Source organism: Cryptomeria japonica, chromosome 3 (genome assembly GCF_030272615.1).
Source record: "Cryptomeria japonica chromosome 3, Sugi_1.0, whole genome shotgun sequence".
In the NCBI taxonomy this organism is placed as follows: Eukaryota; Viridiplantae; Streptophyta; class Pinopsida; order Cupressales; family Cupressaceae; genus Cryptomeria; species Cryptomeria japonica.
The window spans coordinates 853,056,889-853,072,897 of record NC_081407.1 but is presented as its reverse complement, the minus strand read 5'-3'; the positions used below and the strand labels follow the sequence as shown (position 1 = coordinate 853,072,897).

At 36.9% G+C, this 16,009-nt stretch overlaps 1 protein-coding gene across 1 annotated transcript in view; it reads right to left on the bottom strand.

Moving 5' to 3' along the window:
• Nucleotides 1-517: 517 nt before the first annotated feature.
• LOC131051180 (iron-sulfur assembly protein IscA, chloroplastic) overlaps nucleotides 518-16,009 on the bottom strand; it is a 33,875-nt gene continuing 18,383 nt past the window's right edge. Inside the window, exon 3 of the mRNA XM_057985570.2 lies at nucleotides 518-949. Coding sequence (XP_057841553.2) covers nucleotides 813-949 — 137 coding nt within the window. The 3' untranslated portion in view covers nucleotides 518-812. The remainder of the gene's footprint in view (nucleotides 950-16,009) is intronic.

Sequence of the window (16,009 nt, the reverse complement as noted above, 5' to 3'; positions counted from 1 at the left end):
TTTGTGTTCAGATTTGGGATTATAGGAAGATATGGTTGTGATCTAAGAATTGTTTCTTGTAGGGTTATACTGTCCGTTTTACTCCAAGATCGAAGAATGTTGCTCCACGAATTTATTGTAACATTGTTGCTAAATAATACGTTGAATGTGTGCTTTGGAGGGTAGGAGTTTTTAAAAGGGTCTCCCCAATGTATATTTGCCGTTGTTGCCTATAATAATTCTTTTCTTCTTCTCCCATTCTTGCCTAAGTGTTGTTTTATATGCCAAAATATTGTTGGATTTTTTTTTAAAATCTGATATCCATAAATCTATCCTCAGAGTTAATGTGGAAAATCTCTACATTTAGTATTTAACTTTGAGTTTAGCTTCTAAAGGGTTGTGGGGATATTTTCCCAACATATCCTCATGCAAAGATAAAATAAATAGCTAACAATAGACAAAGGTTCTTAAACGTATAATATATACGTTGAACAAATACATCTTACATCTAATTTGCACTCGAGCAATAATGCATATATAGATGAAGCAGATAATATATAAATCAAACTCATAATATTTTAATTAACATTATAACAATTTCACCCAGAAGCAAAATATTACATAGACGAAACAATATGAGAAGAAACTCAGAGGATAAAACAGTTATCAATGAAACCTTAAATACATGTTTTTGATTAATTTGGGAAAACCAATCGTGTTGTATAAAAATGGTTACTCCACAAGTTAATCTGAATTTGAGAAATCATTTTTGCCCAGTTGTGTCACCTTTTTTTACATAATTTAAAACATAAATACATAAGAACTCTTCACATTCAAGCTGCAAATGATTTTCCACAGCCACATGTTGATGTTGCATTTGGATTTGTAAATGAGAAACCCCCGCCAATTAGAGCATCACTGTAATCCAGCTGCATGCCATATAAGAAAAGAAGGCTTTTAGGATCACAAACTGCATCCACAACACCAAATTAATCAATGTCAGTACAACTTAGAAAAATACAAAACATCTACTACATTCAAAATACAGAAAAAACGCAAACTACAGAAATGATTTCATCTATGCAACCTCTATATTAGAACACCATCTTGTTAAAATCCAAAGCTACTAAAAGTTCTTTTAGCTGCTTACAAGTTTTTTCAATATATACGGTCATAAGAGCATTCTATATTGGTGACTTGTGTACAATGTTTTGTAGACAGGTACGACTATCATTGAGTAGCAAGATAGCATTTTTCGCCATTCTCTGATTAGCATTTTCACTAGTTTTTAACCATACGCTGAAGCATCTGCCACAAGAAATCAATAGATTGTCTATATAACCTAAGAATGTCATCCTAGAGTTCAAGCATAAGCTCAATCTTACCAGCATTCTAAATGAATGTTCATTCCGGGCATTCTATATTCAATATTGTCTTACTCAAACGCATCATTTTAAATCAAAAGTAGGCTGGTAAGAAAGCAATCCTAAGTAAGCTTATTACATTAAATCATCCTCGGTGATTTAGGAATTGTTAAATGACTATCCTTTTGCACTGAACACGCAATATTTCCCGATTCCCTAATTTCCTCAACAAATTTAGTTACTATAAACCAAATAGTAAGATAAATTGTCTAGGTCAATGAATTTACAGGTTTCTGGGTCTTCAATACCACGATGATGCCTGTGTCTGCAATTTTAACTTCTGAAAGAGTGAAGACTCGGTGCACAATCATCCCCCAGAAATCAGAATGCTTCCACCCTTTGTAGCAGACAATGTCCTGATAACTAAATCTTAACAAGTGCTTTACTGGAGGAAACTTTACCATTGCACCTGTTTGGACAAAGAAAAGCTCATTTGCAAGCAAGCAGCATGACATTATAATCCTGCATGTGCATCCAACTTATGTCTTTGGTAGAGTTGAAACATCTATGGATGGAAAATCTACTTCATTCTAGGCATGACCAACGTGTATTTCTCATTTCTATGAAAACTTCTAATAGTTGTAATTAAACACTTGCACAAGAGAAAAATAAGTGCTATTAAAGCTTAGTTGTGTTTAGTCAATGGGCTTGCAAGATTCTGTGACAATCAATTCACCTCCCACTTCTTTGCAAGGGCTACAATCTCAGACCACTTAAGGCTTCAAAGCTTCTGTTAGCTTCCATTCAAACAACTTCAACGACTTGCCTATAATGAACTCAAAAATATTATGCCCTTAGGCAAAAAAGAAGACCCCTTATATCCTAACCTACCACAAGGCTCTCAAAGGAAGAGAATGATAAACAATAATTGGTTTGAAAATTCCACTAGTTATTGCACAACATAAAAGAAAATTTCTATTATTTAGAAATTGGCAAACAGCAAGCATAATCCATTTGTACAACCAACTTTCCCAAGAGATGCAAATGTAAGTAAACATTTAATACTGTTATCTGAAACCTGAAACAAAATGAGTATAATGTCTACAAATGACCAAAGGTAGGTCAATGTGACTCTAAAGTCGCAATTGCAGGTAGGAACACTGAAATAACTCCACGAACTAAAAATAACTAACACTAAAATAATGAAAATCATATAACTGGAAGAGCTGAACCAGAAAGGATAAATACCTAGACAAGTCAAAAAAGTCAAGCCATATGATCCAAGTGTAAATCACCATGTGGAAAGGATGATCCCATAATTGATGGAGACCAAAGTTGGAGACGAAGGTTAGAGTTCAAAGCTAGCTCTAGTTTGTGATAAAATCCCAATTAAAGAAAGACCAGCTTCATTATCCATCAATGTACGAAGATCACTACAAGATCTGATGGTTGGCTAGACAACCAAAAGCAGCAAGGAATTCTCCCTAGAAGCTCTCTTAACACTCGGCTAACAAACCTCTAGAGGCAATGCTATGCACATGTTATTGTATCATAGTCTGTAGGCAGGGGTAGCAGGGGGCTAGATAGCACTTTACAGGAGTGTAATTGTCCCCATATGCCTCATGGTAGATTACATAGACTAGGGACCCACACGGGAGGACATCAATAAGGGATCATTGTAATGTCCCTTGGGATATTTCTAATTTCAGGCCTGCAAACAATATTAATTACTAAAAACTGATATCAGTACTATTAGATAACTTGAAATCATAATAATATTAAAAACCATACATAAAAACATCATAATATCTAGATCAATAAATCATAACATCAATAATATTGGACTCAATACATCATAGAATATTCCTCATAGAAAATGACATCATGAATTTCTTAGAAGTGTTTGCGAACCAGCAATTCCCAAGTCCAGCCATCCTTGACTTGCCGAGAGCATGTTAGGATGGTTGCCCTTCCATCCTGTTGATGTGTTTTTTATGCACATGCAAACACAGAATAAAATACCATAAGTATCTTATCCTCTCTTGAACAAAATCTCTCGGATGCTGAAGATTGAGCCCTTATCTTGACTGGAGGAATGATGACTGGAACACCATCTAGGATGCCACTTCACTCTTGCACTTTGTGGACTTGAGTTGATTCCCCGTGAAGGAATATCTCTTGATACTCAACATTATCTAGCTCGCTCAAAGTAGTTGTGATGAGAGTTATTGATGTAGCTGAATCTTTGCTTGCTTGCTTTTGAGTGATTTTATAACTTCTCTTTTGCATTCCTTTGATCTCTTCATGTATCCATGGTGTGGTGAAGATTGAAATTCCTCTTGGGCATGAAGTTTCTTTTTTGCACGGTGGTGTAGATCTCACAATTTTCCTCCTTTTTGCTTTGCAATCACCATCCTCTCCCCTCTACAAAACAAAACAAACATGATATCAAATACATAATATATAACTTTGATAGTTCTTCTTAGCTTGATATATCTCTTGATTTTATGTGTTTTTTAGGTTTGATAAGAAGATCTAGAGGAATTCACCTTCATGAAGGAGCACTTGAAGTTGATTTTCGCTCTTAGAGAAGAGCTCGTTAAGTGTATTCCATCCTTGGTGTTCATTAAGTTTCTCCTCACCTTAATCTTCTTCATTTCCTTGAACTTCGCTCATACCCTTTTGTAGACGTATAAGGGACCTTGTGAGATAGAGAACCATGGAACCAACCTTGGGAAGCTGAGCCATACTTCATGACTCCATAGCTTGCACCAAGAAGTTTTGTGGGTGTGTGGACAAGTCTCCCTAGAACTCCATTTTTCACACTTTTAGTTCTATCCACCTGATTTTCCCGCATACACCTTCAAATTGTGAAGTTTGCTCATGTCTTAATTCTTGAAGTTCATTTATATCCCTTGGTTTGTAAAATTGGAATTTTCCATTGAAACCCCCCTATATGAAGCTTGCTTGTCTCAAACATGAAGTTAAAATTCCTCATGAAGCTTGATTCATGAAGTTGACATTTGCTCTTATTTCTCAATGTATGAAGTATAACTTCGCTTCACTTCTTCAATTCATGAAGTAACATTTTGCTCAAAAACCTTCTAGGATGAAGTTCGCTCCTTCACTTTAATTCATGAAGTTGTAAGTTCGCTCCAAATCGGTAGTTCATGAAGTAACAACTTCGCTCCAAATCGGTGATCCATGAAGTGAAAAATTTCGCTCTAAATTAGTGAAACATGAAGTTGCTTCTCTTAATTATTTCTCTTATTTATATCCAACTTCATTCTTAAAAATCGCTCCACTTAGCAAGATCATGAACTTCACTCCTTATCCCAAACACATGAAGTAGTAAACTTCGCTCCGAAACCTCAACTCATGAAGTTTGCTTCAAAACCTAAACTCATGAAGTAACAATTTCGCTCCTCCTTAGCAATTAGTGAAGTGGAGGATTTCGCTTGAAGCTTGCAGCTGCTAAAGTTATCAACTTCGCTCATCTCTTTTGATACATGAAGTATGAATTTCGCTCCTAGTTGCTTGAACCCGAAGTTCGGTCCTATCTCCTTGAAGTTGAAGTTCGTTTAAATCACTCTACTTCGCTCCTCTTGGTGAGATCATGAAGTTCATTGGACATTGAGTCCTCTTTAGGTGATTATCCTTCTCTTATTCAATTTCGCTCATGCTTATGAAATTCGCTCTCCTTGGTGAAAACATGAAATTCGCTCTCTTTTCCCAATGCATGAAGTTATCTACTTCACTCACCTCCTTCAACTCATGAAGTAGCATTTCACTCACCTCCTTCAATTCATGAAGTTGGGAGTTTCGCTCACTTTCTTCAATGCATGAAGTAAAAAAAAAACTTCATGCATTGAAGAAAGTGAGCGAAACTCCCAACTTCATGAATTGGAGGTGAGTGAAATGCTACTTCATGAGTTGAAGGAGGTGAGCAAAGTAGATAACTTCATGCATTTGGGAAAGAGAGCAAATTTCATGTTTTCACCAAGGAGAGCGAATTTCAAGCCCTTTTGATGTTGAAAATTTCAAAATTCTTTGCCTCAGTGAATTCTAGAACTTGACACTCTCCCGTCCACACCTCCCAAACCCTTAAATGCCTCGGTGAATTCTAGAACTTGAATTCTAGAACCGAAGTTGATTTATTTCACCTATTTGTATCCAACTTCACACTCTCCCACCCACAACTCCCAAACCCTGAAATGCCTCCCTTCAAGAATCCGAGAAGGGAGACGCATCCTAGTCCCCTAGACGCATCCCAAGGGATCGAGGACGTGTCTAACGTAGGCAGCATCACATTACTATGAAAGAAACTGAATTTGTTTGTGTTGTCAAAAGTATCTTCTCTTTTACCTTATGCGTGGTTTTATAATCCCAGCTCCCGGTGATCCTAAATCATAGGCATCGATTCCTCATACAATGGTAGTTGGTCAATCTGCAACTGATGGCAATCAACTGCCAAGTCCCCCTTTAAATGAACAGCACTCAACTGATCATTCTATCCTTCAATTGTAGGTGGTCAATTAGCCACTCTACTCGCTCAATTGAAGATAGTTAACTGGCTAGAATAGAAAACCGTTAACTGAGTAGATTTAAGGGGTGGACCTCTTTCAAACTACAAACTCAACTGTTCATTCAACTGATTGACACAGCTACCTTATTACCAGAGTTCCGTGACTCGCGGCGAGTCACGCGAGTCAGCGGGCCGGGTGACCCTTGCCGGGTCACGGTGACCCTGACCCGGGCTCGAACGGGTCAGAGGGCGTGACTCGCCGAGTCAGGCGAGTCATTCCCTGACTCGCCGAGTCCGAGGGTCGTGACTCGGCTGGAGTCACTTAATAAAGTGCAGTAAAAAAAAACATAACATTTTTTAATGACTTTTTTCGCCATTTCCCTTTCTTATAACACCCGACGCCTTTAGAAAATAATAAAAGTATTTTTGGCCTCGCGGGGCGCTGCCCCTCGACCCCGCCCTGTATCGCGACAGGGAACGTGCAAGGGGCGCTGCCCCTTGACCCCAAGTTGGGGGCGCTGCCCCAAAACCCCCGTTGAAAAATATAGGGGGAAACCGCGCCGATAGAAGTAGGGAAAATCTAACCTCTAACTCTAATTAGGCTCCATATAACAACACAACTTAGAAATCTTGGTAATTGGTATTTAGATTTAGTATTTCAAATTTCCTATAGTCTCATTTGAAAATGTAATTCTTATACTGTAATACTGTCATACATCTTTGCAAAACTAGTTTTTCAAGTACTATATGTATATGTATAACTATATCAGCACCACCACCCCGCCACCCCCCCATCGCCGTCCCCAAACTTAGGCCCTTGGTTCCCCCGTCCCGGAAACACGTCCCCTCGTCCCCAACACCTATGGCTACTCAGACTGGCACATCACAGGCAGAGACTATGGCTACTCAGTCATCCAAGACCTACCTTAGACGCCTTTCTAGGAGGCAGATAGACGAGGCTGAGCCAGAGCCTGAGCCATAGACTTGTTTTTGTTTACACTTTACAGTTACATATATGTTTGGGAACATTTGAAGTCATGGATTATATATACATTGGACAACATTTATAACTCTATATATCTATGTTTTCTAATTCCTTCAGCTACAATTTACATTTCTACGCATGTGATGGATGTATGTTTATGTATGTGATCAAATGAGCTTCTATTTGATGATGTTATAGTGTCTTTAAGCTTAATTCAATAATGGGTGTATGAAACAAGTTTTAAATCGTTAAAAATCTCTAAATTTCAAGGGTTTTCTTATTTTGCCGAGTCATTGCCGAGTCCGAGCCGAGTCACGAGTCGAATCAGCCTTGCCGAGTCAGAGCCGAGTCCGAGTCTGGGAACTTTGCTTATTACAACTGAAAAACATAAAATATTAAAACTACAATCGTAGCTACTGCTATTACTACACTGCTTTACAAATTCACTCAAAACTAAAGATTAGGAAGGTGACATTACACATCCTCCCTCCCCAAATCTGTTTGCCCTCAAGCACGACAAAGATGAGTGAACAAAGATGTTAGCCAACCCCCCCTCTAGTGACGAAAGACCTACTAATGATACCTCATTCTCCTCCACACTTTGTGCCTTCATGCAACAAATATTTTTATTCCAGCAACAAATAATTTTTATTTTATTTTTAACGTCCCCTTGCTATTCCATAATTTTGAGTGAAGTTGTAGGCAGCATAGTAGTAGCAAAAGATAGGACTGTAGCTTTTTATGTCTTTCAATTGTAATAAGGTGGTTGAGGTTTAAATAAGGCAGTTGTGTCTATCAATTGAATAAATAGCCAAGTCAGAAGTTGAAAGAGGTTGACCTCTTCATTCTATCTGTTGATGTGTTTTTAGACACCTCAAACAAAGGGTAAATACCAAAGGCATTCTATCCTCTCTTGATCAAAATCTCCTTGGATGCTAAATTATATGATCAACCAAAATGATTCCAAGGTTTCTATAGTCAGGTCTTGACTTTATGTTGGATATAAACTCAGTGATATGATGTGATTTTGATGGAATCACAAGGGGACTTATGTTGAACTTTGAATGTGCTTGAACTGCTAGAATGCTACTGGAACTTAACCATCCAATATTGCAATCTAGTGATGCTTTCTCTTTAACTAACTTGGATTGAAAAAAAGATTAAAAGAAGAAGGATTTAGAGAATCTAGTCTATTCCTAGAAAGGATTTAGAGAATCTAGTCTATTCCTGGAATGTAAGAGCGATGGACAATCTTTGGTGAAACTCCAACTAAGCTAAGCTTTGACATGCAAGCAACGTCTCCACAAAGTTTAGTGCGATCTCCGAAGGTTAGCATAAGATGTTTAAATCACTATTAACAACAAGGATACCATCAAAGCAATACATATCAAAGTGAGAATAGCAATTGAAGTTAAGCTCATTTAAGGATTCTAGTTGACTACACAAGGCAAGTCTACAATCAACAAACTACTAGTAGTATGGATATATGAATTTCACCATTGATCATGCACAAAGTTCTTTCATTCATCTAATTATCATTATCTAATATGAAGCTCTAACAAGAAACCATGCTATTGTATAAGAAACAACACATTCCACCATAACTTCAATGAAAAGGAAGTTTATTTACAACTTCGGCAACAATTTCTGCTTTTTCTTCCTATTCTACTCTAGTTGCTATCTGCTACTAAACTATTCTTGAACTATTAACTATTAACCTTTACAAATGAGAGATTTGAGCCTTTTATAGTGCTCTCTGTTACAATGAAGGGCTAAGATTGAATCCACATCAATGGCCAAGATTACAAGATGAAAACCCTAATTAGGGTTTGTTACAACAAACTCCTTCTGGCCAATGAGAAAATTACATTTAATTGAACACATGTCACACATTGAATGTGAACCAATGAAATATGAGGTTAGGTATCTCGAAGTTTGCTCCTTTGAATGAGTCATATACATTGAATCTGGACGTCTTGACTTGGAACCTTTTGATTGGTTGAATGATGACTGGGATGCCTCTTCAATTTGCAGTGTAGACTTGATACTCTATCATGAATGAATGTTGATGCCTTGGACAATATCTCTTGATACTCAACATCTCAAGCTTCAGCAGTGATGATGATGATGATGAAGGCATGTTCCCAAATTATATCATGTTGTTCAAGCTAATCTTCTAACTTTGATTGACTCATCTGACTTGATCACATTTGCATTTCCATCCTTTTGTTCAAGAATCCAAAACTGGTTCACTTCTTGATAAGTTTGATTTCAAGTTGCTTTGAAATCCTTTACCTTAGAGTACTAACAATGATTCTTGGGTTTTCAAAGGAAATCCAAGATTGTAAATATTTTCCTCTCATCTCCATTGTATATGCTTGATCATCCCATTGAAATCTTCTTTCAAGCCCTTTTGATGTTGAAAATTCTTTGCCTCGGTGAATTCTAGAACTTGACCCCTTATCTTGGACATGTGGAACTCCCCATGTTGATGTAGACTTCCGTGATATATATATATATATATATATATAGGATCTTCCCTTAGTTCATGAGTTTGATCCTCATCTTGCAATGATGATGAATGCTGAAGTGTTCCTTGTCTTGAGGTGATTGATTTTCCTTTGTCCTTTATGTCAAGAATGTCTTGGAGCTACCTTGATCTTCATTTGAACATCTTGGTGTTGTAAGCTCCTGATGTCGGAGACCATTAACTTTGTGGAGTAACCCCTTGTATTACATCCCATCTTAATGTAATCTTGAATGTGCATCCTCATTCCTCACTATGATTCTCCAATCAAACCTGAAATAGGAGACATATTGAATCATATTGATGATATAATAAAATGCACTTAAACACACCCTTATCATATCAAAACCTCATCAATGAAGTGTGAAAACCCTCTTTCAAATCTGGAAATGTATTTTGCTGTCTGGAAACATCTGATTCTGAGTCTGATTTTCCTTCTTTTGATCTTGGAATTCACCTAATTCTGACTTAAATCGGTCTTGTTGACCTCTCTGCTAAAACTCAGACCTGCTCTTGATTAACCTTGCCCTTGATATTGCCACAGGTCTGATGGTGCACAAAATTTCATCAAAATTTTGCCCTAGTTGCCTTCAAATTGGACTGAAAATCTTTAATAAAAATAGTTAAATTTAATATTGGCATGGGAATTAAGCCAGAATGTCACCGTTCATTTTATATTTTCATCGAGCACAAGATGTGTGATATGCTTTTAGTAATTTAAAAAGAAACCACCGTAGTGGCTGGGCGTGAAATTTGGCATGCCCCCAAATTGAAATGAAAAGCATTGAAATGCAATAGAATTCGCCGAAATAATTAAAACCGTTTCATTTTGTGAAATATAAAAAGTTCATTTGGAACCATAGAGAATAGGGTTAATACGTTTTGGGAAGTAACTTTCATCTGGAAAACAATACGGCTAATAGCTCTAAGAAGAGTGAACGGCAGCTGGGAATTATTTTTGCGGAAGCTCTGAGAAGGAGAACTTAGCTGCAAATTGGCAGAGGAAGGCTCACGTGTCTCAACTCCAAGATATAACCAGGTCATGCTATATTACCCAAGCCTAGCAAGGCTTTGCAAGTTCTTTCCTTCTGTGCTTTTATTCATTAAAGAAAAGATTTTTAATGCACACAATGCTAAATACGGTATGGCTGTGATTTCATTCTTACTTAATAATGAGAAAATACATACAGATTGTATTATTTTGTATAGCTGTGGTTAATTTTATTCAATAATAGAAAATATATACATACAAAGTATTATTTAGTATGGCTGTGTTTAATTCTTAAGTTGGGGATGGAAAAATGCATTCATGAAATGCTTAATATAGCCAACGTAGACTTGCATATGTGAACTGAGTTGGGACTGCAACAAAATCCTCTTAATTTTTGGGGTGCATTATACTCAGGAAGATGATATATGAGCTGTTAAGACTGAAATTTCAGCTTAGCAATTAAGAAATGCATAATGTGGGAATTATCCTTCAGCTGTGTTAGCTGCTCATATAAACTTGAATAACCTGTAAGGTTGGGATTGTTAACATAACTTTAGTTTGAAAGGGGAAAGATAGGCAAGAGAAGTTCTTCAGCACTCTATAGTGCAGATTGGCATATCAATACAATAAGAAAACTTAAATATTGCAGTGATAATAAATTCAATTTAAGCATGCTGAATAGAAAAATATAGTGTACAGGAGAGCTAGCAGCTCTAGAGCCTCTCTTACCTTTTTCAAACTAAGGAAGGTTATTCAATTCAAACTTGAAACAATGGAATTAGAAAAGAACCAAATAATATGGCCCTAAACCTCAGGATGAGGCAGGATGAGGATGGGTTCCGGCCATTATATTCAACTGAGCGCAATCTATGGAAGATTTTCAACTGTTGTTATTCTTGTTTTACTCGTGTGGAAAAGGGTCACCATGTGTTATGCCTGTTCACCCGTATTTAGAATTTCCAAAAAGTGAACCTATGTCCTAAAAACCCAAGTTGCAGCCAAGTAGGGTGGAACATTGACTTCACGATTTGGCATGATTGCAATTAATTGAAAACCTTTGGCCAAGGTGATGCTCAATTCAAGAGTGTCAGTCAGTTCAATAATCCAGTTATACAACCCAGTTAGAGGTCATACTAGTTAGGGATAGCCTATAGTGTATGATTGACTAGGGAGCTGTGTAGGATTATACACTAGTCTCAGATGGCATGAGTTCAACTTCTCGTTACCTACCTGCAAAAGGTCGGGCCTTTCCAATTGAAAACGGCACAGGGGAATAGTAAGTCTGTGTTTGGGTGGAAAAGTGCCTTGATGATATTTTCCCTCCCCCAAATCATTGGTAAAGTTATGTTGAAGATCAGAATGTGCAACAGGAAAAATGTAATCTCTGAACCTCTCTATCCTCTTTAATTTAAATGTTAGTGTCATGCCCAAACTTTTGGGCAAAAAACACAACAAAAAATTTTTTTTGAACACTTAATTACTTTTGACCTATGCTTAATTAGATGTGACAACTTAACAAGTTGTACCAAACGAAATCTTAATTGATATAAAAATGGTTTTCTAAAGTGATCAATGACTTAAAATTTAACTAGAAGTCTTAGGTTTCAACTTAATCTCCTAAGTGATAGAATAAGATTTTTCACTTACGCAACAATTACGATAACTCCTATTAATCGAACAGAATAAATTGATTCTATAAGAACAATATCCTTTTAAATATTAAATAAATTCGCTCAAAATCCCCCCTTCAATTTGATTACATTTTATAATATTTAAATAGCCCAACTCTACTATATTGACATTAATACAATTTCTCGAATTAATATCAATTATTATATTTAAGAAAAGGGATATCAAGTTTCCCCAAATCATTAATAATTATAATCTCTCCATTTATAACTTAATTTTACTTGCTCAATTAATTAATAATAACACATTGAAATTGTGTTAATATTGAATTAATAGATTGAGAATTTTCATTTGTGCAAAAGTATATCTTCTTAGAATAGATAAATGTTTCATTTCATATTTTTGTTTTAGTTCTATATTGTAAAAAAAAAAATTGCAAAGTTTTCTAATTCCTATCCTATTTCAAAAATTGTAGTTTTAATTTGCATAGTTAGTGCATGTTACACACTTCATACACAAAATAAAAATCCAAGGTATCTTATCCTCTCTTGAACAAAATCCTCTCAAATGCTAAACTAAGTGATCACTTGAGGTGACTCAAAGGTTCCAAATGTCAGGTCTTGATGTGTGGACGAGCTCAATGGTCGATGTGATTGCTAGTAATCACAAGGTGGACTTACGTTGATACTTGAACTCTTGCTTGAATGTGGTTGGAACATGGGAATTGAAAAAAAAAAGGATAAAAAGTAGGAGGGTTTAGAAAGCTAGTCTAATCCTAGGAATGTAAGAAACTATGAATGACTTAGTAAAATTCTACTAGAGTTTGCTTTGCCATGCAAAGAACAACTCCACAAAGCTAGTGCGATCTTCTAAGGTAATATTATGATGCTAAAATCACCACCAACAACATAGACACCATCAATGTGATGCATATCAATGGGCGAGTAGCAATCGAAGTTGAGCATGAATAAAGAGTTTAGTTGCCCACGCAAATAATTTGGCAATCAACAAAATACTAGTATGAACATGTGATATTCACCATTAATCGTCCACAATGGCTTCCATCCATTCTATCAACATGAAAATAAATCAGAAGTAGAGACCATGCAAATGTTGAATCAACACATGAAGTTCACTATATCTTCAATGAAAATAATATGCTTCTTGCAGCAAAGTGTTGACAACAATCTTCTTTTCTCCTACTCTACTCTAGCTATATGCTAATGATCTACCTGCTAATTATTAACCTTTACAAATGAGTGGAGCCTTAGTGCTCTCAATGCAATTGAATGGCCTAGATCAAATTTAAATCAATGGCCAAGATTGAAAGATAAAAACCCTAATTAGGGTTTGTTACCCCCATTACATAACATTTAATGCTTGACCAATGATAAAATTACAATAAATAGGACACATGTCCTTCCTTGAACGCTTGACCAATAAATGATGAGGTTAGGTACATCGAACTTTGTGCCTCCATATGTGGTAGTTATCCTCCTCTTTGAAAGAGTTAAGTACATTGAATCTGGATGCCCTAGCTTGAAATGATATGATTGGGTTGAAGATGACCGGGTGCCACCTCAGCGTATTCCTCTTGTAACTCATCACAAGTGTTTGTGATTCAAGCAATATCTCTTGATACTCATCATTTCCAAGCACCTGATGTGATGATGGTGAGAGATATTCCCAAATTGCATCATCCTCTCTGACCTTATCATCTTCACCTATTCCTCCTTCATACCATGTCTCACCCTTCAACGCAGGAATCCTTCACCTTGCTTCACCTATTCCTCCTTCATACCATGTCTCACCCTTCAACGCAGGAATCCTTCACCTTGACTACTCTTGACCTTGAAGCCTTAGTCTTAAATTACTCTCTTGTTGACTATCAACAATTTCTTGGATTTCCAGAGGAAATTCATGATAGTTGTAAAATTCCTTCTTTTATTGCAAAGTCTCCTTTGCATCATTCTTACATCTAACATTCCTCTCCCTTGCATGCTATCTTGCAGGTTGCCTCTTCATTCCTTTCCTTGATCATTCCTGCAAAATAAACAAGGAAAACATCAAGCACATAGGATATAAACAGACTTCACATATTTTTCAAACTTCCTAAACTGAAATGCCTTCCCAATGGCGTGAAATAATGTTTTAACATCTGATCTCACTTCTGATTTTTATTGATTTCAGGTCTGATCTGGAGCTTTCAGTCTGAGGTGATTTTCATATCAGCAGGTCTGATTTTCCAACCTATACTACCGTGGATTTTGAGGAGAAATGGAAGATTGCTAGGAAGGTTGAGCTTTTGGATGAGAAGTGGAAGTGAGCAAGATAGTCAGACTTTTGAAGGGTGACTGGAAATGCTCTCAAGCTGGTCAGGCTTTTAAAGGTGCATTGGAAGTGAAGGATGGCCGTGGATTTTGATGCTAAGTGGAAGTAAACCCATGGTGGTCGGGGATTTGGGCATCAAGTGGAAATTACCCAAGATAAGCCATGGATTTTGATGTGCACTGGAAGTAATCAAACACGGTCGTGGATTTGAGGGCCAAATGGAAATAAGCTCAAGGTGGCTGAGGATTTTAAGTGCAAGTGGAAATCATCCAAGACAGGCCAGACTTTTAGGGGGGCCACTAGAAATGGTGAATTCTCCTTCAAAATTAGTATCACTTGTTCAATGAATCTTTTCGAGGCATCCCTATCTTCCCTTGCTAAGTAGACTTCATCGGCTTTACTCAACACTATCTTTCAAAAATCTTCAAGTATTTAACTTCTACCAAGCATGGATCTCAGCAAGTGGAGGGGTATGTGCATCTAAGGCGGGCTTTTGATAGCCATGTGGAAGTGAGCAAGATAGCCGGACTTTTAGTCACCAAGTGGCAGTGATGCAAGATAGGCTGGAAATTTTGGGTGCAACTGGAAGTGACTCAAGATAGGCCGTGGATCTCAAGGCCAAGTGTAAGATGCCTAGGACTGGCCAAGGATTTCAAGGTGTAAAGGAAGTACTCTACCTTGTTATTAAAACTTGCTGATATCAAGCACTCTTCACTCAATTCACTTCAAAGCATCTTAGATTGAGCAACTTCAATATTTCTTCTTCACATCAAGGATTAATCTTGTCAACTTCATGCATGTCTGTGGATTTCAAGGGTAAGTGGAAGTACTTACTTGTCTCCCTGAAACGTTGCTCAATTTTACCCTTCATCATTAAGTCTTCACGTTTCATGTCTAAATCAACACACCACATATTTTAGGCACCCCTTCCACACGTTATTATTTAGGGCTTGACCTATGTTTGATTTGAGTCCACACGTAATGATTAAGATCCACATGCCTCATACTTGCTTTATCATCCATACACCTCAAATTAGGGCCCCCTTTATCTCAATGTTACATTTAAATCAACCCTTACACATTTCGGCTTTGAATTTGATGCCACATGCTAACTTTTAGGGCTACACATTTCAATTTATGTCAGGAGTTAATTCCACCTCATCCACACGTTTTAATGCCTTTTTGCCACACGTTATGGTTTAGGACCTATGTCCTCAAATTAGGTCCACATGTTTCATGTTAAGTCTCTCTTTAATTTAAATTTCACTTCAAGGCTTCACACATTTCATGTAGGGCAAGACCTTTCTTTGCACATTTTAACTTGAATCTACACACAGCCCTTTAGTTGTGAACCTTTTTACACATGCCCCAATTTAGGTCTACACATTTGACCTAGGACATATCCTTGCACATTTTGATCCAATGTACATGTTAGAATTTAGGTTAGGAGCTATCACCTCACGTTTCACTTATGAGTCTATACACTTGGGCTTAGGTCAAGACCTATTTCATCTCCCCACATGTTTCAGCTTGTTCTCAACACACTTCATTTTCTACTGACCTAAATCATAACTTGTGTGCATTTTATACTCTCATGTGTTCAAAGATGACTTTCAACACTTAAACAAATTCAACCCTAGCAACTTAACATCTTTCCTTGCAACCTAACAACATTGAC